General features: G+C 34.8%; 3 protein-coding genes across 3 annotated transcripts; 1 reads left to right on the top strand and 2 right to left on the bottom strand.

Annotated features, from left to right (window-relative positions):
- Positions 1 to 1,752: 1,752 nt before the first annotated feature.
- On the bottom strand, positions 1,753 to 3,279 carry LOC108863458 (arogenate dehydratase 4, chloroplastic). Its single transcript, XM_018637892.2, has one exon. It carries the CDS (start codon positions 3,131 to 3,133, stop codon positions 1,865 to 1,867), a length of 1,269 nt encoding a protein of 422 aa, XP_018493394.1. The 5' UTR covers positions 3,134 to 3,279; the 3' UTR covers positions 1,753 to 1,864.
- Positions 3,280 to 4,591: 1,312 nt separating this feature from the next.
- On the bottom strand, positions 4,592 to 7,797 carry LOC108861472 (probable L-type lectin-domain containing receptor kinase I.6). The gene is made up of 2 exons (XM_018635341.2): positions 7,447 to 7,797; positions 4,592 to 6,900 (listed from the first exon to the last, which is right to left on the bottom strand). The coding sequence occupies exons 1-2, from the start codon at positions 7,615 to 7,617 to the stop codon at positions 4,831 to 4,833; spliced, it is 2,241 nt and encodes a 746-aa protein (XP_018490843.1). The 5' UTR covers positions 7,618 to 7,797; the 3' UTR covers positions 4,592 to 4,830.
- A 9,710-nt stretch (positions 7,798 to 17,507) lies between these two features.
- Positions 17,508 to 23,999, top strand: LOC108862696 (phototropin-1). Its single transcript, XM_018636913.2, has 20 exons — positions 17,508 to 18,303; positions 18,674 to 18,856; positions 19,249 to 19,340; positions 20,264 to 20,534; positions 20,631 to 20,856; positions 20,970 to 21,040; positions 21,117 to 21,223; positions 21,320 to 21,369; positions 21,512 to 21,616; positions 21,718 to 21,777; positions 21,872 to 22,038; positions 22,138 to 22,222; positions 22,303 to 22,383; positions 22,465 to 22,568; positions 22,657 to 22,706; positions 22,784 to 22,890; positions 22,979 to 23,101; positions 23,199 to 23,363; positions 23,449 to 23,589; positions 23,699 to 23,999. Exons 1-20 carry the CDS (start codon positions 17,606 to 17,608, stop codon positions 23,798 to 23,800), a joined length of 2,988 nt encoding a protein of 995 aa, XP_018492415.1. The 5' UTR covers positions 17,508 to 17,605; the 3' UTR covers positions 23,801 to 23,999.
- The last annotated feature ends 489 nt before the right edge of the window (positions 24,000 to 24,488 follow it).

Here is a 24,488-nt window from a genome sequence, read left to right as displayed (position 1 = left end):
CGCAAATTAAACGAATCAAACAATTTTAGACGCTCTCTACCTTTGATAAAAAAAAAGACGCTCTCTAACATCCAAGGTCCTACGTGAACCATACAATGTGTATTTCGTTACTATAATCAAATTTGACGACACAATTTAAAAAAAAAAAAACTATATCCTAATAACATCCATGTATGTTTCTATGAAATTATGTTGCCAATTTCTTGTGACTTACCTAGCAATCAAACGGCAAAGCTGGTTGGTTTGCTATGATTTTACACGTGAGTTTGACTTGTATTTTTTTTGTATTATAAATACGTGGAAATTTACAGGAAACCATTACTTGTTCTTTTAAAACAATATTCACTAGTTCACAGCAAATACTCTTAATAATATCGATACATACTTGTGAATACTGAAAAAAACATTTCAAGTACAACAATGGAAGCTTCTTGTCTGAATAGAACTTACAAACAAAATTTTGTCTTCTGAACAGTTAACTTTTTCTTCTGTGATTCTACACAATTCTTTCTTTTGTTGGCGGTTACAATTGAGTGAACTTACAAAATAGAGATGATAATTTCAAGTCTCATCAGTTACGTAAAGATAATTTAGCAACCAGCTTTTGTTCATGACCCAAACAAATTTTGGACTTTTATGAATTGAAAAAAAACTTACATTAATAGAAGAGAAATTGCATCCAAAAACCTTAAAAAAATATATAATTCACTCTTATGCACATAGCAACACAACTTCTATGATATGTCATATACTAATGGTATTTTGGATGAAAATACCTTTATGTTTTTTTCACGTTCAGATGTTTGATTCGCATGTGCTAATTTGACTAGTGATGTAAATTTTCAAAACTAACAGAGTTCGTTGGATCTAATGGCGGCGATTGATCGTATAAACTTTTTTTTTTGTTTCAGTACAAAATCTATTACGGATCAGTGCAAGAATAAAAAAAGAAAAGAAAAGAAAAGGATTGAAACTTGTGAAGGGTAGATAACAATCTTAAACATGTCGTCAGCTGAAAAAGATGAACAAAGTTGTGAAATAGTAAATCAGCGCAAATTGGCCTAGTGAATTCGAAGGAAATTCAGCCCTAATATAGATCCGCGTTTGATTCGCGCTGGCCACGGAATGACTTGGACCTCCTAGAAAGTATAGACGCATGCTGATTCTAAATTCAGGAAGATTAGCCGGTTGACCACGACCACCTGATCACCTTTTAATTAATAAAAAAAAATTCTGATATAGTATATTCTATTTTCGGTTGTAGCAAATAGAAAAGAAACTAAACTTCATTTTCATATAAACATTTGTATATCATTGTTATGAGCTGATTTATCTAGATTTCTCAAATGGAGAAATTCATGATCCAATGCAACAAATTTATCTCATCTTGCTTTGTTGTTGTCTTCTAACAACCAATATGTTAATCGTTTATAAAATATTATAAATATCTTGCTATCCTATTTTATTTTATAAAGTATAGTATGTTATAGCCTATTCATCCTCGTTTTATTTCATTCTTTTTTTTAACACTGGTCACTGAATACTCATATTAAAAAAAACCACCAACACAAGAAAGTTATCCTGTGTGAGGAGCGACATTACAAAGAGCCGACTTAGTTAGTAGGTCAGCCTCAACGTTTGTTATCTCACTAATTCACCGTTAATAAAATCAGTGAGAGAGGTCGCAACATTAACGTCCATCACTTTTAAGCTATCTTGTCTGTAATAACATAGAGATAATCACCACGTGAATAACAAAATCTAAATGTTCGTTTAATATTTCAGTGATATATTACAGTTTTCACACAAAAAACATTATAATTAAATAAACGTATGTGGGTGCGTTTAGTTTATGTTCGATGAATCATGCATCTTCGGTGGGTGACATGGACCATGGCGTAACATCCATGGGGTAACTTCCCAGCACCCTTAGGAACGACGTGTACTCCTGAACCTCTGAAAGCGCGTTCTGTGCACGCGTTTCCGCCATGGACGCCTCGAAATCAACGTAGAACATATACTCAAAGTTCTTCGCCGTCCCGAAGCTCCCGTCTCCGACAACCCTGAGAGGGCGGTTGTGGTGCGGCCGCGACTCGATCTTGGTCAAGCTGATGTTTCGGAAAGCGAAGGCCGAGAGGACTTTGAAGAGGACACTGGTTCCTTTGTGTTCCTGAGCCGCAAAGACGATGCTAGTTTTAAAAGGCCTGTCCGTGCGCGGTATGATTGGTTCACGCGCCAACATCAGGAACCGCGTGACGTTCCCTGTGTCGTCTTGGATCCCGTCGGCTAAAATCTGGAGGCTGTAGAGCTCAGCGGCGCGCGCGCTCGCCACAGCCGCAGTGTCGTGGAGGCCGTTAGCGGATATATACTCTGCCGCAGCCGCCGTATCGTGGAAGGCCTCACGCGCCGCGCGTGGGGTGAGTCTGTCGAGTGATCTTTCCGTCTGAGCCAGCGCCTGCGGGTGAGATATAACTCGCGACACGCAGTCCGTTCGGACACCCGGAAGCGCGAGGAGACAGTGGTGGACCGGGATCTGAACTTCGCCGACGATGTGGAGACGGTGGCGGAGGAGGAGATCGTAGTTCCGGTGAATCGAACCGCCGAGGGAATTCTCCACGGGAAGGACGGCTCTGTCGGCGATCCAAAGCTCGACCGCCTGAAACGCGACGTCGAATTGGTCGCACGGAATGGCTTCGCAATTTGGATATGCTTTTCCGGCGGCTGCTTCCGAGTAAGCTCCGGGAACTCCTTGATAAGCTACTCGGAGGTTAGAACCGTGCAACGGAGCCGGAGATAGGTCGGTGATCGTTAGCGGTTGAGCCTGTGATAATTTTCCGTTGGTTGTTGTCTCGACGGGAACGAGGCTGAGATCGACGGAGCCGTTCTTGTGAGCATCAACGGCGGCGAAACCACCGGGATCTTCAACAGAGGCAACTTTGCTTGATAAAATGGCGCATGAGCTTTGCCAATCTGCTCGGCTCACGGAGACGCCGTTGCGGAAACTGAACGGCTCCGACCTGTAACCGCACTTGACGTTCAACACGCGCTTTGACATCGCGTTGGTGGGACGTGCAGTATTAGCCGTCAGATTTGTTGATCGGAACTTGAGATCACACGACGTAGCGGCTTGCATTTTGTTAAGGATGGTAAGATGATGACGATATGAATTTAAGAGTGAAAAACGGCGGCGTATTAACGATATTAAAGTTTTGAAGCTTGAGTTCTTTCGTATGAGAGAGAAGCTCAAGCTGAGAGACAATGGAGAAGATGAATGTTCTTATATAAACATACTAAAACTAATGGAAGAAACTTTTGTTTTTTCTTTAGCCGAAAAAACGTTTCTTTTTCATGGAAATTCGGTAAAATTCTTCACCTACCACTTTTTTTTTCCCAAATTGAAAATATATTAAAGGCCCAAAGCCCATCCGATACCGGACCGAAGCCCAAAACACATACAAAAACAACTAAAGCCCAAACGATACAACGGGCATAAAAAAAAGTCTAATGGGCCACAGCCCAAAACCACCACCGACACATTGAGAAGCGGAAAGCCTGGTGAGACGCAGACTCGACACGTAGAAGGATCTGCACCTTTCCCGCTGCACGCGTCGTCACCGCATCAACTCAGCCACCACCACCGCAACTCGACTCGAAACGCCTCCGACGCTACACCGCCGGAGCCACACTCAAGAGACCTCGTTCGTCAGAGCTTAGAGACCAACCAGCCTCCTAACGAAACCATCACCGTTCTCCACCGATCTTTTTTCACGGCGGAGTGTTCATCGAACCTCGAGACCTCCTCCGCCTTTGAACCGCTTGAAACCCTAGACACGTGATTTGAGAACCTTCGTCTACTCGCCGGAAAGCTTCACCGGCCACCAACCTTCAACTCGCTAAAACGACATCAAGCTACACCCGAGCTCTCATCCCGCACCGTTGCAAACCACAAATTCATCTACACCGAGGAACATAACCAAGCATCCTCCACTTTCTTCAACTAAAACCGACTATTCTCCTTTGACGGAAAGGAGCCACAGCGGTGGACCAAAGTCGACCGTCCACCCACAGAGAGATGCGACGACAGACGCAAAAGAGTAAACCCGAAATAAAAAACGAAACGAAAAAAGGGAATCTAGACAATAAATAGAGAGAGAAAACCGGATCGACGGTGGCTAAAGGAGCCCACTCCGTCGGTCGGAGAAGCTTCTCACAGTGACGTTCTCTTCTCTCTCTTTTTCTCTCTCTATTTCTCTCTCCTAGGAAAAAAGTGTGTCTTCACCTACCACCTTCCTTTTAGTTTCTTTATTTTTTATATTTTTGTATTATTTTGTTTTTGTTTGTGAGATATTAATTTCCTCTTTCTTAAAGCTATTGCGATGGAAAAAAATATATGAGAAGATGCATAATAACATAGTTTTTTTCGTAGGACATGAAACTATCCAGAAAGCGACCATTTACAGAGGGAAGGTCATTGCGTCAACCCAAGAACAGAACATTGGTTTCTGCGAATCTGCCAGGCTTCTTTTAATCGAGATTTATTATATTAGAATGGGATCAAATTAATAGGGCAGAGTGAAAAACAACTTGTAAATATCTGTACCGAAACCTTTGCAGGAAAATGCAATAACAGAAGGGGAACGCAGACACAAAAAAATATAAAGCCTAAACGCATTTCTACAAAAGACTCCAAACATATCTTTTCAATGCTTGTTATTTTTTGTGAAATATAAAAACAGTTTTCACAATACCCACACAAGCCTAACAAGGTTTTCTTCATTCCAAAATAAAAAAATAAAAACGAAGCTTAAAGAAGAAAAATTTATCAAAAGTTTACCGTCCGTGGCCAAGGAGAATTGAGTGAGTGACGAATCTAGAGTCGTCGCCAGAGGAAGAAGAGTAAAACGACGCGGAGAAGGTGTTGGTAGCGTGAGAAGCAAGGAGTAACTTAGAACCAATACCAGGAGAGCTTAGGGAGATATCAGGCAGCTTTAGGCTTCCATTCAAGTACTGCACAACTTCTTCCATCGAAGGTCTCATCTCCGCCAGAGCATTCGTGCAAAGCAACCCAACTTTCAACGCCATTTCCACTTCCTCGGACGAGATCTCACCGCTCATTCTAACATCCCTAGCTCCGAACAAAGAAGCCGTTTCCCAGCATTGGCAGACCCACTTAACTAAATACCTTTTCTCCTCAGGCAACGCAGGGTCGACAGGTCTCCTCCCACACGTCACCTCGAGTAAAAACGCACCGAAGCTATAAACGTCGGTCGCAGTGGAAGCTCTCACTGTAGTAAGCTCCGGTGCCATGTATCCAATGGTCCCCACAGCGGCGGTTGTAGCTGCTGCATTGTCCGCCCAATCATCGTGAAACCTCGCCATGCCGAAGTCCCCTAACCTCGCCTTGAGTTCAGCGTCTAGCATAACGTTGGAAGCCTTGACATCCCGGTGGAGAACAGCTTGGGGTGCTCCTGCATGCATGTAACCGAGAGCCGAAGCTACGTCCTTGATTATTTTAAGTCTTCGGCGCCACGAAAAAGGCGGTTTATCGTCGTGGAATAAGTACTGGTCGAGACTACCGTTGGGCATGTATTCAGACACAAGAAGCAACTCACCTTTTCTTCTGCAGTAGCCGAGAAGCGGGACGATATTCTTGTGCTTCAAGTTACCCATGCTCACGATCTCAGCCACGAACTGCTTCATCCCTTCGCCTTCGTCGCGGTGGGACACTCTTTTCACAGCTATCAGTCCATCGCAAGGAAGAGTTCCTCTGTACACTTCTCCGAAACCTCCTTTCCCGAGGAGTCCACCCTCGTGAAACCCTTTGGTCGCATTGTACAGAGTTTTATAGCAAAACCGGTGCGGACCGTATTCTTCTTCCCACTCCTCTCTTACTTCAGCGTATTTCCTTCTCCTGTAGACAAAAGCTGCTACGAGAACAGCCAAAACTATGACTGCCAGTAACACCAAGAGGATAATCAGCAGCGTCGATGGTCTCCAGGTTCCACATTTATGAGTAGGAACTCTAGGAAGTTTAGTGGCGTCCAGGGGCTCCAGTGACGCACCGTTTCCACTACTGAAGCTCCATCCTAGTATGTATTGGTAGCTTCTCAGTGTTCCTGTGGCTCCAGAGAAGCCAATGAATATCTTTCTATCCGGGAAAATTTCGGAGAGGTTGATAGAGGTTGATAGAAGAGGCTGACTTGGCTTCTTCTGATTATTCTTAAGAGGTGCCATCGTAACATTAAGCACGTTTCCTATGTAGTCCACCCAGACTTGAATAGGGTCTCCACTGGAGAGCTCCATGGTTTCGTTCTTACCTTTAATATCGGAGAAGTAAGCAGCGGATGCAGATTCGACAGAGGTAAGGTTGTTGACATTGATACCAACGTGATTAGCATCTTTGTCGTCGAACTCAGCGCTGAGGGCAGTGTCTAGCTCAACAGCAACTAGGTGAGAAGAAGAAGAGGAGTTTACATTAGTCGAGATGTTGAAAAGTCCCAAGTACTGCGTCACGTCTGCATGCGAGAGATCAGTGGAGGCAGATAAAACAAAGGCGATACCGTGACCGCCAGATCCTGGCTTAGGAACCAGAGCACACACGAAATGTGTTGAGAAAGACAGTGACTCGGGTGAAGTGAACTCGAACGGTTTCTTGTAGAAAGCATGACCCATGCTCTGTCCGGATCCGTTGGTTAACCGCAACTGTCCTTCTGGAAGAACTTTGGCAACCCCATCGGTATAAAGGTCTGCTTGGTGAAAACCATTGTAGATAAAATCTGTCTCCGGTTGGCTTGAGATGCAGATAAGATGAACACAAAGGATCATCCATATCATAGGCAATACGTGAGGCATATGTGACAAAAACAGAGAATCTGTACTATCTTGAACGAATCTTGTGTTCTGCAAAAATTTTGGATGATGATAGATTATATCTCCTACTGCAAAACAGGTTCAACTCAGAAACTCTGTAATATGAAGTCAAAATATTTTTCATTGTCATCTTTATGAGTTCACCATGTAATGATATTACTAACCAAAAAACAATGACAACACATGTTAAAATAAATATTATCCACTAGTCCCTATGATCAATCAAGGGCAAGCCCCACCAACCTGAAGTCCGAATCTCTACTTAATCAAATTTACATGTCTATATAAATACTTTCAACAGAGAAACATTTCAAAAGTCAAAGAAAAAGGTTCACAGTTATCTATAATGGCTTTCACCAACCAATTAACTATTATTTGCAACTCTAGTGTTCATGAAACCAAGCTGAATTTCATCATTTTAATACGAACAAGAAAGAACAATGTTGATTAGATATATAGTAAAATCCTACATTACTGAAGTATACGTGACATGCAGTTTTCGTGTTCATCAAACAAAACAGTTGAAAGTTATACATGGTTATCAATTATCATACAGGAACTAAACCAGAAAAATACCTGAATTTCACGTGGAAGCAGTTCAAAACGACAGGATTGGTGCACCTCATTAGCTAAATTTTTCGGAGAAGAACAACCATATATATATAGGCCGGTGCAGGTCCATAAAACTGGGGAAATTCTATCAGACTCACGAGTCACGACTATTCTAACTAAGGAATTGTTCAACATGGTATAGTCAAAGGGTAGAGCATTTTAAGATTTTGAAGCAAAAAGACCTAAGCGAAGATTCCTTCCCCCCACCAGGTACGCACAATGAAGTCTAGTTGAGTGGAAACTAGCGCAGTCCCATGCGTGGAAGCAAACTGTTACATCATCTCGGACTGATTTGAATGGCAGAGATTGATCGGTATACCATGTGGCTATTTTTTAATTCATTGATTTAGGATTTTTTTTCTAAATATTTATATAATTTTCGTATATGAAAATCCAATAATAAATGGAATAAAAGAGCAAGATCAAATTCCAAACCCAGAAAATTTCATTTATCATCTAGAAGAATTTTTTATCTATTTACATAAAAGTCATTAGAATAGACCATTAACAATTTATTTATGTTCCTACAATTTTGATACGAGAAATTCCATAACATAACACTAAAAAGATATAAGCATAAATATAGTACCTAAAGATTAAAATAACTAAAATGTTTCATTAAATATGTAAATAGACAATTAATAGGTATAATTGAGGTGTCCTGGTGTGGGATAGGATTTTTCTTTTAAATATTTAAAAGTTAAAATAAAATTTTACAAATAGTTCAAAAACAATTTGAGATTTCAAAATAGAAAAAAAATTTGAAAATAATTTCACGAATATAAAAATTTTGAATTGAAAATATATTATCCAAAAATAATTAAATAAAATTTTATTTTTATTTATTTAAATAATTATTTATGTTTATATATCAATAAAGTAACCGTCTTTTACATCTTTAAGGAACCTTTTTGGTCATTTTTATATGCTCTTTTAATAAAAACTCATTTTATTATATTTTTGAAAATTGCCCTTTTGATATTCCATATACTAACTATTGTTACATTTTTAATAAGCTTCAAATAATGAGACCCAGTAGCCTAACTCAAGTAACTTTTTTTTTCATTTTTGTCAAATTTTACATAACTTATATTAATGATATAGTTTATTGATATAATTGTATCCTATAATATGGACTTTCTTATATATATATATATATATATATATATTTTATATAATTGTGAGGATTCCAAAGACTTTTTAAGTTCAGAGACTAATCCGACGAATCTTTGTATACGGTACTTTTATCCTATTGTTAAGGAAGCGGCTAGATGTCCAATGCTATTCAAACCTAGGTGGAAACTAGTTTTCCGAAGGAACTCCGAACCACTAGACTAAAGCGACTTGGTTATCGGATATATAATATGCTTCTGCTTCTAATTTATTAATTTATACACTTCTTAACTTCAATTCATCAGATGTGTAAAGCTGTACAACTTCTATATACCATTATAAATATTATAAATTTTAGTAACTATTTTAATGTATGTATTGTCTATTTATATTGATCTCAAAAGATTTCTAGATCTATAGACTAATCTCACGAGGCCTTGCATCCAGATAGGCTTATCCTATCATTAAGGGTGTGGTTAAATAGCCAATACTACTAGAATCCAGGATACAAACTCACGAAAAAGTTCTAAAACACTAAGCCAATGCGACCTGGTTATCGAATATATAATTTACTCCTACTTCTATTTATTTATACACTTCTTAACTTTAATTCATCATATTGGTAAAGCCGTACAACTTCTATATACCATTGTAAATATTCGAAATTTTACTGACTATTATAAGGTATGTACTGCTATTGTCTATTTATATTGATAATATAATTTGGTTATGTTTCAATTTTTGATATAGTTTTAATATGATGATGATAATTTGTTTAAGACCATTGTCTTTTCTTTCAGGGTTTTTTGATAGTAAGAGCATGAGTTCTCCTGGTTTCTTTTATTTCCTTGATGCCCCAAAGCATAGAAAGTTTTACGACTATGTAAAGAGCGGAGAGCACGTCTCCCATATTGTGGATCTAGGGGTATCCCATGATCATGTTGTAGGATGAGGAGTTGATGTGGTATATATGTGGATTAGCTTAGATATATTGTTGTATCGTCTATTAAATAAAAACTAATTTATACTTGATTTGACTGCTTATATATCGATTAAGTTATTTATAATTTCAAATTTACATAGTTTATTTGTTTACTGTAGTCCTTCAAATTATCAAAAAGATGCTATATTTATAGTTCTACATAAAACATTAATACATAAGAAGAGCGTGAATATGCTCCTGAAGAATAGATTATTGTGGAACTGATCTTGAAATAGTGTTGTTGCAACTATATAAATAGTAAATATCATCTAGAGTTATTTTTCAATAAATCATTTTTAAAATTCGTGGAAGAAACAATTTTTTGATGATTTTTTTTCAAAAAAAAACATTTTTTTATCATTTCCTTATCTTAGACCATTTCTAATGGTTGATTTTAATTGTCAAACTAAATTTAGAGTATTTCAAAAGTAAGTGAATGTAATTTGATCCAATTATAAATTTTATATGTAGGTAAACTATATCAATTAATATATTATTTTCTCTTTTCTTTTGTTTTAACAATAACTTAACTAAAATAAGTTACAATATTAGAATCATTCCCTCGATACAGTATTAAATATTATAAAATAGCAACATCAGAACTTTGGGATCACTTTCATTTTATTTTAACTTTTTCTTAATTATTTGTGAAAATTGGTAATTATAGAATAAATTTCTCAGTCAAATCATCTTATATTGGATTTAGAAACGTAAATCTTGGTTAACATCTATAAATAGAATTGCGGATATTTATTTTCATTCATAACAGTTGGATATTTATTTTCATTCATAACAGTTGATGTCATTCTATAATTTTCTTTACACCTCTCCATATTTTTATGTTCTTCACAAGAATGCCTAAACATGGTTCTCGTTCTGTTGGGTATTCTAAAGAAGAAGATAAACTTTTATGTCAAATTTATATGAAAGTTTCTCAAAATCCAATCACAGATTTTTATCAAACAGCAGATCAATTCTGGGATTATGTGGTAGAAGCTTTCAAGAATGGTACACCCAAAACTTCGAGTGAACGTTCAAAAAAATCTCTTCAGTGTCGATTTCAAACGATCGAAAGAGCAACAAAAAAACTACATGCATGCATCAAACAATGCGAAAACAGACATTCAAATGGTGTTTCAAATGTTAATATTGTAAGTTTAATTTATAAACATTAACTTATTCATTGTTATATGATTATTTACTGATTCTATTTTAATATTGTGTATAGTGCAATCAAGCTAAAGAAATGCTAAGGGAAGATCCAAAATTCAAATCTGGTTGGAAATTTGATCATGTGTGGAACATTATTAAGAATTCTGAAAAGTTTAAAGATGGTGTTACTTATGCTAAAAATGTATCAGATTCTTGCGGTTTCGAGACTACATACTCAGATTCAGAGAATCCAACAACTAATTCTGAGATACAAGCATTTCCAAGCGTACCTTCATTTTCTATTAACGTAGGTGGCAAAGATGATTCTATTGGTGGATCACTATCTCAACAACAAATTGGTGGATCCTTTTCTCAACGATCAATTGGAGTAAGAAAAGCTACGCTAAAAAGAAGAAGCAATGATCGAACATCGGCTGTAACCAAGATTTTTAAAAAAGGAAACAGACAACTTCTGAAACATTTAATGGAGACAAGTGCGCACATACAACATTATATGGAGATTCAAAGTAAGAATTATGCATTAAAAAAAATTAAGGAAGAAAATACTTTTTTACTTCAAGACTTGAATTCCATACAAGATTCAAATATTCGTGCTTACGTTCAAAGTGAACAAAAAAGAATATTAAGAAATAGGGTTGATCAAAAAGACCCTTCTGCATCTACTTCGTTCGAGAAATAAATGCATCTGGAAGCCATCTACAAAACAATTAAGTTACTAGTTTATATTGTTTTTAAGTTTTTTTTGAAACAACAATTCTTTTATTTATATTTTTTTTTTGGTTATTGAATATGTTATTTTAATTTATTTTATTTTACTCTAATTTATTTTATCTTTTTTATATTGTCTAATTTAGTATTTTCCATCTTAAAATTAACTCATCAAAAATTTATTTTAGACTTTTACATTTTATATTAGAGAAAATATTAATTATTATTGGTGATGATTTTATTTTAAAGTAGAATTAAACAAAAAATGAGTATATAGTGAAACTTCTATAAATTAATAATGTTGGGACTACACCAATACTATAACTTTTTATTAATTTCTAGAGTTTATTAATTTATCGATATATTAATTGAACCAAAAAATCAGGTTGAGACTATAAAATTATATTATTTTATAGAAGTTTTTAGTGTATATTAATTTGTAAAGTATTAATTTAAAGAGGTTATACTGTACTATTAAAGATATTCTTGTGTCCAACTTCAAAGTTTGCAACTTGTTTAGGAAATAAATACATTTGAAAAAATCTCTTGCTAACCTTTTACAATTAAAAGCAAAGGGAGGATTTAACAAATGGTAAAATACAAAAAACAATTAAATAAAATTTCATATTCTAATGAATTGGAAAATTAGGCTACAAATTGCATAGAGAAAACGAAATTTAAAGGATATATCACCAAAAGAAGATACATTAAGCATGTATCAAACACTCAAATCTCATGAAATAAATCAAATCACAGAACCAATCACAAAACGGTGGCGATAATATGAAACTACATGTTTTACCGTAAATACATAATCATATTCATGTTAGGAATGCATTAATTCAAATGTCAGTATTAATTTCTGTGATTAAAAATGATATTTTTGTAACAACACAATATATATATAAGAATCATATTTTAACAGTATAAAATTAAATAATAAATAAACATAAGAGTTAAGAGGTAAACAATTATTTTCCAAATAGTAGTATACTAATCTAAGTTTGAATGTAAGAGATCATCAAGAAAAATATCTATGAAATTTATTTTTTTACTTAATAGTATTTAACTAAGCATAATTATAATTTTAGAATTTTAACTTGGTACTAACCACTTTAATCAGTCTAAGTTTAATGTAAGAGATCATAAATTATCTATGTAAAATTTAATATATTACTTGATTAGTATTTATTATGAATTATTACATTTTTAACTTTTTATAAATTGAAACATATTATTTGGGAATAACAATAAAATACACATATATATTTGAATTATCTTAATTATTCAATCTGCTAAATTAATAAAAATTTAATATTAAATTTGTTGTTAATATTATAACAAACTAACAAAACGTAATTAACAAAATCAATACATTAATAACATCGAGTTTTCTAAGGTGCTTTTTCTTTAGCATTTATTGCTGTAAGGTCTGATCATTCGGATTCGGGTTGGATATTTTGGATTCTTGGGTATTTTGGTATAGAGGTCTAGGTTCCATTCAGGTATTTTTTATATATTGGATCGGATTCGGATATTTCTATTTTGGGTTCAGGTATTTGGATATAACCGAAATGACCAAAATATTTAACAAATTATTCTGAACTAGAGAAATTAACCGGATTTCAATTTGGTAGGTGTGGAATTTTCTAGATTGCATGGAAATTTCATCGGATATCCGCTTTCCGCTGGATCGAAATCAGGATCTTGTGGAAGCTTACATAATCATGCTTTTAGAATATCGTATTTAAAATATGTTAGAAGCTTACGATTCCATTTTGAAATCACGCTTTCGTTTTAAAAGATACAATGTTATAAATATAAAATATAAAATCATATTTTTGTTTTATATCAAATCTAAAATTAAATAGTATGACATATGGAGTATAGAAATATAAAAAAATTAAAACTAATACTATAAAGTTTCTTTATAAATTGAGGTTTTTATTAAATATAGAGCATATGTATCATACATATTGTGTTAATTATTTATTAAATATTAAAAATAGTTAATATAAAATGAGGGGTCAGTTTAGAAAATGGGAGAAATTAAGCGCCCATATGTGAAATTTGACGTGACATTTTCTGCCCCCACCAAGACTCAAACCCACAATTGCCACATGATGGATAAGAATATAAGATAACTCGTTAAGATCTTTTTTCTCTTTGATCAATCTTCACGTGGGTTATGGTCCCTACCTGTGTATGCGGTGTTACCATTCTTCTATGTGTGTTATATACTTCAGTAATATTTTTTTTTTGTAACTTGCTTCAGTAATATTGTCCACAATGATTCCGACAAAATATTTTAATCTATAGTAAACAGGTCCGATATTTATAATCAAGTTTGGCTGTGATCCATTGGGATGATCGGTCTGTAGACTATGTATTAGTTGCGCCGTCGAACAAAGTATACTGTATACATAATACATTGCTTCTCCGACTCTTGGTCTAACGTAACATGTTAAGATATGCAAATGACCTAACTGTACGGACATATTTTTACCATTACAATTACTAAAAAGAAAGGTTCACTGCGTTTTAAAATCCTTTTGTTAATAATACCCCGTTTCTGCATTTGCTCGGTTTAGTATGTCGTTTCAAAAAAAAAACATATGGCGTTTCCATATGACAACTCACTCCCACCAATAGTCACTGACACAAATCAGAAACTTTTAAAAGAACATACCATCACTCGCACACAAGTGTGTCATGTGTCCTTGGAAATTGTATTTATTTTTTTCTGCTTTTCAAGTTACAACAACCAAGTTTTTCTGTGCTTCTCTAATATAGTAGGGGTTGTCTTATAGAGTTATATACAGACTAATCCAACATAATGTCGATAAGTCACGGACACTCGTGTCATTTATGAGCACCATATAAATTTATTATTAAAAGCATCTCCGGTCTATTCCATTTTTTCTTCTAAAATAAAATAAAATGAAATACTCCCTCCGTTTCTTAAAGAGTGTCGTTGTGATATTTTTCACACAGATTAAGAAAGTTGTTGAAATATATGTAAATTGTAATTAATTATACCTTTTTAACTAATAGCATTTTAGATAAACAAAATTATTTATAAAATCAATGCAGTTTGCAATTAATTTTCAGCTGAAAGTTAGTATAATTTACATTGGAATTGTAAAATGACACTCTTTGTGTAATAAGAAAATGAGCTTAGAGTGACACTTATTATGAAACAGAGGGAGTATGCAGTAAAAAAACATTCTAACCCAATTTATTATCTCATTTCATAATAAAGTTTACTTCATAATAAAGTAAACTATTTTTTGTTTGTTAATTACTGTAAGATATGAAGTTAGGCTGTAGTATGCATCCTCTGTGTTAATATTAATATTAAGACAGTTATACAAAAGATGGATCATAAACGAGTTTGAGATATAATAGTTTTTTTTAATGTGTATAACCTTTAAAGGTTAAAAATGAAAAACAAAGCCATGTGGAATCAGAAACATAAGAGGCATGGGAAGATCAAATAATCCAGTGATGGAGCTAGAAAAAGACTAATTCAATCATGAACCCTAAATATTTTTTTATCTTTCTTGAATCTCTTCTTATCAAAACTTTCCCTCGTTTTAAAAAGCCTTAGCAAAATAAAATTTTCATCTCAAACTCTTTTTCAGTTGTTCTGGTGAAGATAATCTATTTCTTCCTACACAAGTTAACTTGCCAGGTAGTGTCCCCTTTGCTATCCTGCTGTTTCACTTGCTTTCCTACATAGTTTTCTAAAAAAGAAAAACAAAAGAGTTAAAACATTCTTAGAGAACATTTAAAATTTCCAACTCAATATTTATTGATGTTTTATTTGATTTGTACATGTGATTCGATTTGTATGTTCACCTTTAGGGTCAGTGGCGAACCTAGTAAAGCCAAGAAGGTGGCAAGTGCCCCAAAAAAAATTCAAATTTTGCATAATAAACCTCAAATTTTCAACTCTTATTGATGTTTTATTTGATTTGTACATGTGATTCGATTTGTATGTTCACCTTTAGGGTCAGTGGCGAACCTAGTAAAGCCAAGAAGGTGGCAAGTGCCCCACAAAAATTTCAAATTTTGCATAATAAACCTTAAATTTTAGTTATTTTTTCTTATTAAATATCATATTTTAGCCATATTTTTAATTTTATATGTGATTTGTCCCCATAAAAAGGATTTCTACATTGGCCACTGTTTAGGGTTATTGTCACATTTTGTGCGTTTGGCTAAAATGGGTAGAATATAATCACTGGAGTATATCTCATTTTATGTTGTCGAGTTTGGTCGTACGTAGACTAGTTTTCATGCTTACAGGGAATAAAAAAAACTGATTAAAGGATGTCACCTTTTTGTTGGAATGTCAGGTTTTTCATCTGTGAAATTCACATGGTAATTACATATATATATATATATATATATATATATACTGAACGTTTATAGTTATCCAACCCGAACAATATAAGTTTAAAATATTAATATCTTATGTAAATATTACAGTTACCATGCAAAAATTTACTCTTTTCATCTTTAAATAAAATCATTGTTATCATAGTGACTGAAAAAATAGTGCCACGTACGCTATAATTGTATTAATTTTATAGCAATAAAAACATATTAAAATGAAAATAATAAAAAATAAATTTATTAACTAGATAGGAAAAAATGCCCTTTTATAAAAAAAAAACTAGATAGGAAAAATTACACCGGCGTAGTTGTACAAAATGTTGAATTTTGATAATTTCACTTATACTAAAATCAATAATATGACAAGAAAAAAAAAAGACAGTATTTAAATAAGGAACTTTGTCAACACAATTTAGTTAAAAGTTTTCAAATAAAATAATGATTGAACGAATAGCTATGGAACTCAAGTCACCAGACAAGCTGAGAAATTAGCTCAGCTTCTGTTTTTTGTAACGACATTGTCCATTTTCCTAACGAAATGATTAATTTCATAACGAAATGACTAGAACATCCTTAGAAAATGCATGTGTTGTGTGGTACTGAAAACTCAAAAAGTCATGGAACTTTACAAACTTTGTATCTTCTTCTCTATTTTAGCCCCCCGCTTCAGAAGGAATTGTCACTCTCAACATTGGCATATTTCCAGTTCATCAGTTTTTTGTGGTCCATAAACCATGACTCTTCTCAAAAAAATTGATATCAACACATAACCTGCATGCAAACATATATATATATATCATGTTGGATATGTGTAGTCTATTCTTTCCCAAAAGAAGACACCAAAGAGACGAGATTCTTGTTATCCATGATAGCAATTTTATAGATTTAAACATCATGAGTGATCCATAAATTTTTACGACCAACATCTTGGAAAATTAGGTATAATATTATACTTTTTAGCTCTAGAGTAGTCTCTGAAATATCCTTTTAATTTAGATATTTGTCGCAATTTATTTACTATAGTATATTAAACCCTATTTTCTTTTAAAGCAAATTTTATAATTTTAAGCAAAACGATTAGCTTGACCACAAGACTAAACTTAAATAGAATTCATTTTCAAAATCTATCACTGTGGTTCTTATTACGGACTGAAAACCAAAACATATGGATCGAATAGAGTTTAACAAAATACCCTCATGATACTAAACTTGTATAGCCACGCAGATATAAAGATATACTTTGAACCTCGTTTGAATATTTGGAGAAAGAATCTTTTTTTTTGATGGATTTACCCTAGATTTTTCCATAGACCATTGATATCTCCAAGTAAAAATTCCATGACAGATAGTTTTAATATACATGACACGATAGTTTGCGGTTACATTTCTCTTTGTGGTTAAATAGATGCAACCATCATTCATGTCAATTCATTTCTTATAGAATTCACCTATCGTCACATACATACATATATATAGGGTTTTCATTTTTGGAAATCAAACAAAGCATCGAATACGAAGTGAACATAGTAACGTGTTTATTTTAGCAATATGATAAAATGTTATATATATTTCTGACAAAAAGGGCTAGTAAAAAAGTTTAATAAATACTTTATGTAGATATACATCAACATTTTTATTTGCCGATTTATATACGTACGTGCGGTGTCTATATCTATGAATCTAACTTTTTATATACATACAACTTAATTTTGGAACAGTTTTGTTTCCTTTGCAGAGAGCTAAGACATGGAACCAACAGAGAAACCATCGACCAAACCGTCCTCTCGGACTCTCCCTAGAGACACTCGTGGCTCTCTCGAAGTATTCAACCCATCAACCTTCCCGACCAGACCTGATAACCCTGTCTTCCGTCCAGAACCACCAACGTGGAAAAACTGGAGCGATCCACGTGACAGCCCCCAACCCCAAATTCAACCTCTGTCTGAGCCAGCTCCCTCTATTCCGGTTCGGTCTGAAGAAATCGCCGTCACAACCTCATGGATGGCTCTGAAGGATCCATCACCGGAGAAAATCTCCAAGAAGACGATCACCGCCGAGAAACCACAGGTTGCAGCTGTGGCAGCGGAGCAGAGAGCGGCGGAGTGGGGACTTGTTTTGAAGACTGATACTAAGACGGGAAAGCCACAAGGAGTCAGCGTGAGGAACTCAGGTGGGGCAGAGAATGATCCGAACGGTAAGAAGACTTCGCAGCGAAACTCAAGCAATTCTTGCCGGAGCTCCGGTGAAATGTCTGACGGAGATGTCGCCGGCGGAAGAGGTGGGATCCCGAGAGTATCGGAAGATCTGAAAGATGCCTTGTCGACGTTTCAACAAACATTTGTTGTTTCAGATGCTACCAAACCTGATTACCCGATTATGTATGCTAGTGCCGGTTTCTTCAACATGACCGGTTACACTTCCAAAGAGGTCGTCGGCAGAAACTGGTAAAACTATTCAAAACTAAAGCAATTCTTTAAAAAATTATGTTTTGGTTTATGAGATTACTACAAAGAATCTAAAACCATGTTTTGGTTTATAAGATTACTACAAAGAATCTAAAGCAATTTTTGACAGACCTCACTTTAGGATAATTCAGAAAGTTGTTGGAAAACACGTTGTTTTCTTGTAGTGTCTATAACATATTTAGGTTTAAGGATGGTTGCTAAAAGTTCATAACAATATCTTAAATGGTTTGATCAACACCTTATAAAACCTTAATTATTGTTGAAATTAAATTTTATTTCTGAGGCTAATAATTATTTTGCAAATTTGAAAAATAAGTTTATGAAGATCGCACTTTTTTGTTTTGTTTAGCCGATTTTTACAAGGATCAGGGACAGATGCAGATGAGTTAGCGAAGATAAGAGAATCATTATCTGCTGGGAATAATTATTGTGGGCGTTTATTGAATTACAAGAAAGACGGGACTTCATTTTGGAATCTTCTCACGATTGCGCCCATTAAAGACGAGAGTGGCAAAGTCCTCAAATTTATTGGGTTAGTCCCTTAATACACTTTTGTTTTACTCGTTTAAGTCCTTTATTTATTCGTTTTTCAAAATTCCATCCTTATGATGGGACTTGAGTTGAGTCTGTGGACCTGTGATTGCGTTGCTTTCTCCGCAATAATTCTAACAGTTGTCATTGGCTTATCTGATCATCGTCGACCCAACGGCCTTTTTCATTTTTAGTTTTTAATATAATGTTCTCTCGTGAATTGATATGTACAAGACATACTACTTTCCAACAAATTAATAACAGCGAGAATAATAAGATTATAAGATATATTTTTTGTTTGACAAAATAATTAAGAGAATAATACGTATTTTATATTTGGAGGAAAAATAAGATACAAAAGTATGTTCTGTTTTTTTTTTCTCTTTGGACCAGAATGCAAGTGGAGGTGAGCAAGCACACTGAAGGAGCCAAAGAAAAGACTTTGAGACCCAATGGGCTTCCTGAATCTCTGATTCGATATGATGGTATCTAACTCTTTTATTTTCATTTGTGTCCAACTTTCAAATCTAAAAAAAATTCTTAATTCACAAATACAACATTTTAGTTTTTGATTTTCAGTCAAACAAAAAAGTCCCTAATTTTCAATTTCATTGATTAAACCATTTCGAACATACACTTAACCAACCGTTAATACATACATCATTAACATATGACTACTCTATAAATCTCTAAATTTATTGTCTTATCCACTAGATTCATAACTCCTTCAAAATTTTAACGGATTTGACTTCAGAGCACAATAAGAGGCGGACCTAGATGAGAATTAAGTGAGCAAATGCCATTTACAAAAATAATATTATTTATTAGTTTTCTTGATCATCGAAGAACCCTGCATGGTTTAGTCTCCACTCTCCACTATCCCAAATGAATTATGTGCTGCATCTGCTGCTGATCACAATTTGAGTTTAACCTTCTTTAATCTCATGTCATATATTTTGACCTAAAAAGAGAGGGATTCAGGAGAAACTTTTTTTTCCAAATATTTAAAGATTTGATGGAGAAAAAAAAACAAATGAAATCAAACATTTGAGTGTTTAAGTAGAAAAATGGAATTTTGATAAATTTTAAAGATGTAAACATTTCTAAATGATATTTAACAGTTAATAGATTCTGATCCGTCCGGCTGATATATTTTTGTTTTATTTTTTTTTAATTATTATATTTGAGGTTTTAGTCATATTTATGTTTAATATTAATTTAATTTGATAAAATAATCATTTAAATAAATGAAATACATAGTTTGACATAATATTTATCAAAAATAGAATAGATTTTGACGGTTAACTAACCATCTGGTCAGAATGATTTGGTCAAGGAAAAAAAAAGGAATCTTTTTTGTCTATTTCTTTGAAATATTTTAATAAATTTAAAATTTGTTTTGTAACAGCCCGCCAAAAAGATAAGGCGACTAACTCAGTGACAGAGCTGGTGGAGGCGGTGAAGAGACCTCGAGCCTTAAGCGAATCAACCCATAGCCATCCCTTCATGAGAAAGTCGGAGAGTGATGAGATTCCCGCGAAACCTAGTCGGAGAATGTCTGAGAACGTCGTTTCCTCAGGTAGGAGAAACTCCGGGGGCGGGAGAAGAAACTCGATGCAGCGAATCAGCGAAAATCCCGAGAAGAAACCCGCAAAATCTTCTCGTCTTTCTTTCATGGGGTATATATTGCTTTTGACCCATAACTTTTAAAATGATCAATTTAGTCCCAAATGTTTCTTTATTTTCAAAAGTTAAAACGAACTCTCTGGTATTAGGATGAAGAAGAAGGGGCAGCAGTCTCAAGACGAGTCTATTGAAGATGGATTCATAGAGTATGGTGAAGAAGATGATGAGATTAGTGACAGAGACGAGAGACCAGAGAGTGTTGATGATAAAGTGAGGCAAAAAGAGATGAGAAAGGGTATGGATCTCGCAACCACACTCGAACGTATCGAGAAGAACTTCGTCATCACCGATCCTAGGCTCCCCGACAATCCCATTGTAAGAAACGTTAGGATAAAGAGAGCAAAAGCAAAAATAAAAAAAAACACTTTCTCTTCTTTTTCACTTCATGTTCTGAAAGAGTTTCATTTGCTTTGGTCCTCTGTTTCCAGATTTTTGCGTCTGATAGTTTCTTGGAGCTCACGGAATATAGCCGTGAAGAAATTCTTGGCAGAAACTGCAGGTACTACACTAACATGAACTAATTTAAACAATCGAGAATAGAGCATTTTTTTATATTATAGATATGTTTTTTAAAGGTTTCTGCAAGGTCCAGAGACTGATCCAACAACGGTAAAGAAAATTCGAGCGGCTATTGATAACCAAACCGAAGTGACGGTTCAGCTCATTAACTACACCAAGAGCGGTACTCAAACTTTTTTCGATAACCTTTAGATCAATCTGTGAATCAATGTAAAAGAGTCTTGAAAATTATGCATTGCTTTTTCCTTCTTTGTTACAGGGAAGAAGTTCTGGAACATTTTCCACCTGCAACCTATGCGTGATCAGAAGGTACAATGATTTCACATACATATGTATCTTGCCTAATACGTCACCTTCAAAGTTAATTTCAACATTACATTTTACATGTCATGGATTTTAGTCTATGAAATTCAAACTAAAAATATTGTATTCTCTGACATGTTATGGACAGGGAGAAGTACAATACTTTATCGGAGTGCAACTAGACGGGAGCAAGCACGTTGAGCCAGTTCGCAATGTCATTGAAGAAGTTGCAGTGAAAGAGGGCGAAGAGCTGGTCCAAACTCTACTCTCTTTAAATCCCTTATTTCAATTGTTATAGTAAGGTTCGAAACATGAGAGCTTAACCCTTTTTTCCCTGAAATCTGAGCTCTTCAGGTGAAGAAAACAGCTGTAAATATCGATGAGGCTGTACGAGAACTCCCTGATGCCAACATGGCAAGTGATTGATTGGATAACTTCATCTTAAAGTTTCGATTAGGGTTTGTTTATAAGGATATTTCTGATTGATTGTTTTCTTGTTTTATTGAAGACGCCAGAGGATTTATGGGCAAACCACTCAAAGATTGTTCATTCAAAGCCTCACAGGAAAGACTCACCCTCATGGAAAGCTATCCAAAAGATATTGGAGAGTGGAGAACAAATTGGCCTGAAGCATTTCAGACCGGTAAAACCTTTGGGTTCCGGTGACACAGGAAGGTCTGAATTAACTCTCTTTGAATCTATTAATGAGATAGTTCAAAAAAATTAAGCATTTTCGTCATCAAAGTTACAAACATACCTTTGTTGTTTCATCAGTGTCCATTTAGTGGAACTCAATGGAACAGACCAGTTGTTTGCAATGAAAGCAATGGACAAGACTGTCATGCTTAACCGTAACAAAGTAACCACAGTACCTTGAGCAACAATCTTGTTTTTCATGCTTTTGCTATAAAGGTAGAAAATGATGAAATTTTTTGGCAGGTGCATAGAGCTAGAGCTGAGAGGGAGATCCTAGATTTGCTTGACCATCCTTTTCTCCCAGCACTCTACGCTTCATTTCAGGTCGAAAAAATCTGTTTGCGCATTTTTTATATGCGTGTTTATAAGTCTCAGGTCACTGATGTTATCATGTTTAATCTGCAGACAAAGACGCATATATGCCTTATAACGGATTACTATCCAGGAGGAGAACTCTTCATGCTCCTTGATCGACAACCTAGGAAAGTTCTGAAGGAAGATGCCGTAAGGTATAAGTTTTCCTACATAGACAAAATCTCCATCTTTTTTTTTCCAGCTAAATCATGAAATAAAAGAGAACATTAAATTTGTTTGTAGATTCTATGCTGCTCAAGTGGTCGTTGCGCTAGAGTATCTTCACTGCCAAGGCAAGTCATTCACTTTCAATTTCATAGAAACTTGGGATGCAAGTATTGTTGACATATGTAATTTTCTTTGATTACAGGAATTATTTATCGGGATTTAAAGCCGGAAAACGTATTAATCCAGGAAAATGGAGATATCTCCCTAACAGATTTCGATCTGTCTTGCTTGACATCTTGTAGACCTCAGGTTTGCACTTAACATTCTTCCTTTATCAGATTTTTGCTGGAAAGCTTTGCTCATGTCCTTAGTTAACCGTGGTCGATGTATCTCTCAGCTATTGATTCCGAGTATAGATGAAAAAAAGAAGAAGAAGCAACAAAAGAGTCAACAAAGTCCAGTCTTCATGGCTATGCGTGCATCAAACTCATTTGTTGGCACTGAAGAGTATATTGCTCCGGTTAGTGTATATAATACATACAAGCTTAATAATACCGGTTAAGGTGTTTTTTTCTCTCTCGCTGTATTAACCGGTAATTAATGTATCATATTGATAGGAAATTATAACTGGGGCGGGCCATACGAGTGCAGTAGACTGGTGGGCTCTTGGTATCCTTATGTACGAAATGCTATACGGATACACTCCATTTAGAGGAAAAACCAGACAGAAGACTTTCGCCAATGTTCTTCAGAAAGATCTGAAGTTCCCAGCTAGCATTCCTGTAATGGATCATTCACTATCTATGTATCAATTAATCTCAAGTTAATCAGATGTACAACTAATTTTGGCTATCATTGGGTTTGCAGGCAAGTCTTCAAGTGAAACAGCTGATTTTTAGGCTGTTACAACGAGATCCGAAGAAGAGACTAGGCTGTCTTGAAGGAGCAAACGAAGTCAAGAACCATTCTTTCTTCAAAGGAATTAATTGGGCTCTGATTCGATGCACAGTAACTTCACAGTTTTCTGATCTTTACTTGGGATAGAAGAAATAGTTTATCTTTGACTTGCGAAAGAAGGAAAACAAATATGTTTCTGAGTTTGTTTCGATATCTGCAGACTCCTCCGGAGCTGGAAACACCGATATTTCCTGGCGAAGCTGAAAACGGAGAGAACGTCGTGGACCCTGAAATGGAAGATCTGCAAACAAATGTTTTTTGAGAATTTGAAATGGACGATTCTTCTTTTCTTAAGAATCTCTTGCTCTCCCAAAGCTTCACACGAGAGTGCATGTTCTTTTAATTTCGTCTTTTTTCTTCTTCGTTGACATATTGGATTGGTTTTCCTACGTGTTCTTCATTTCTTGTGATATGTATTGGTGTGATTTTCTACATGTCAATAAAACTAGTCTTTTGTTCTATTTTTAGTATTTATATAATGCAATGAAATTGCTAGCAATGACATAGCAAACATCCGAAACTTTTCATAGTTTGGGGGTGTGCTGCAAAGACATCTAAAACGATTTTTGTTCTAAATTATTTTTAGCAGATGAGTGAGTGACTAGTGATGAGTTTTGTTACCAACAAAGATTGGGCGAAAATGAAGTCCCTGGCAATGATTTATATATGCTTTTAGGAGTGTAGAACATACTAATTATACAATCATTAGTATATAATCACTAGTTTTAGGTTGTACGAATTTTATCCAAGTATCTGTTTGTATCCATTATCTATGTCCATTTGGTAGGATAAACAAAATTAGGCACTTACAAAAAAAATTGTAGAAACCTAATAAGATATTGTAATTTGTTTTCTACCTTAGGCTATAATGGACATCTCTTATACTTTTGTAGTTGAAAAAATAGTTTTATAAATAATTGAAATTTAAAAAATACGAAAACTACCAGAAG

The sequence above is a fragment of the Raphanus sativus genome, chromosome 5 (genome assembly GCF_000801105.2).
Source record: "Raphanus sativus cultivar WK10039 chromosome 5, ASM80110v3, whole genome shotgun sequence".
NCBI lineage: Eukaryota > Viridiplantae > Streptophyta > Magnoliopsida > Brassicales > Brassicaceae > Raphanus > Raphanus sativus.
This window is presented reverse-complemented; position numbering and strand designations above follow the sequence as displayed.

Coding starts and splice junctions, on each gene's coding strand:
- LOC108863458 (XM_018637892.2), bottom strand. CDS start 3,133: ATGCAAGCCGCTACGTCGTGTGATCTCAAGTTCCGATCAACAAATCTG.
- LOC108861472 (XM_018635341.2), bottom strand. CDS start 7,617: ATGTTGAACAATTCCTTAGTTAGAATAGTCGTGACTCGTGAGTCTGAT. Junction 6,901..7,446: donor TGCTTCCACGTGAAATTCAG/GTATTTTTCTGG, acceptor AAATTTTTGCAG/AACACAAGATTCGTTCAAGA.
- LOC108862696 (XM_018636913.2), top strand. CDS start 17,606: ATGGAACCAACAGAGAAACCATCGACCAAACCGTCCTCTCGGACTCTC. Junction 18,304..18,673: donor GAGGTCGTCGGCAGAAACTG/GTAAAACTATTC, acceptor TGTTTTGTTTAG/CCGATTTTTACAAGGATCAG. Junction 21,617..21,717: donor TGAAAGAGGGCGAAGAGCTG/GTCCAAACTCTA, acceptor TGAGCTCTTCAG/GTGAAGAAAACAGCTGTAAA.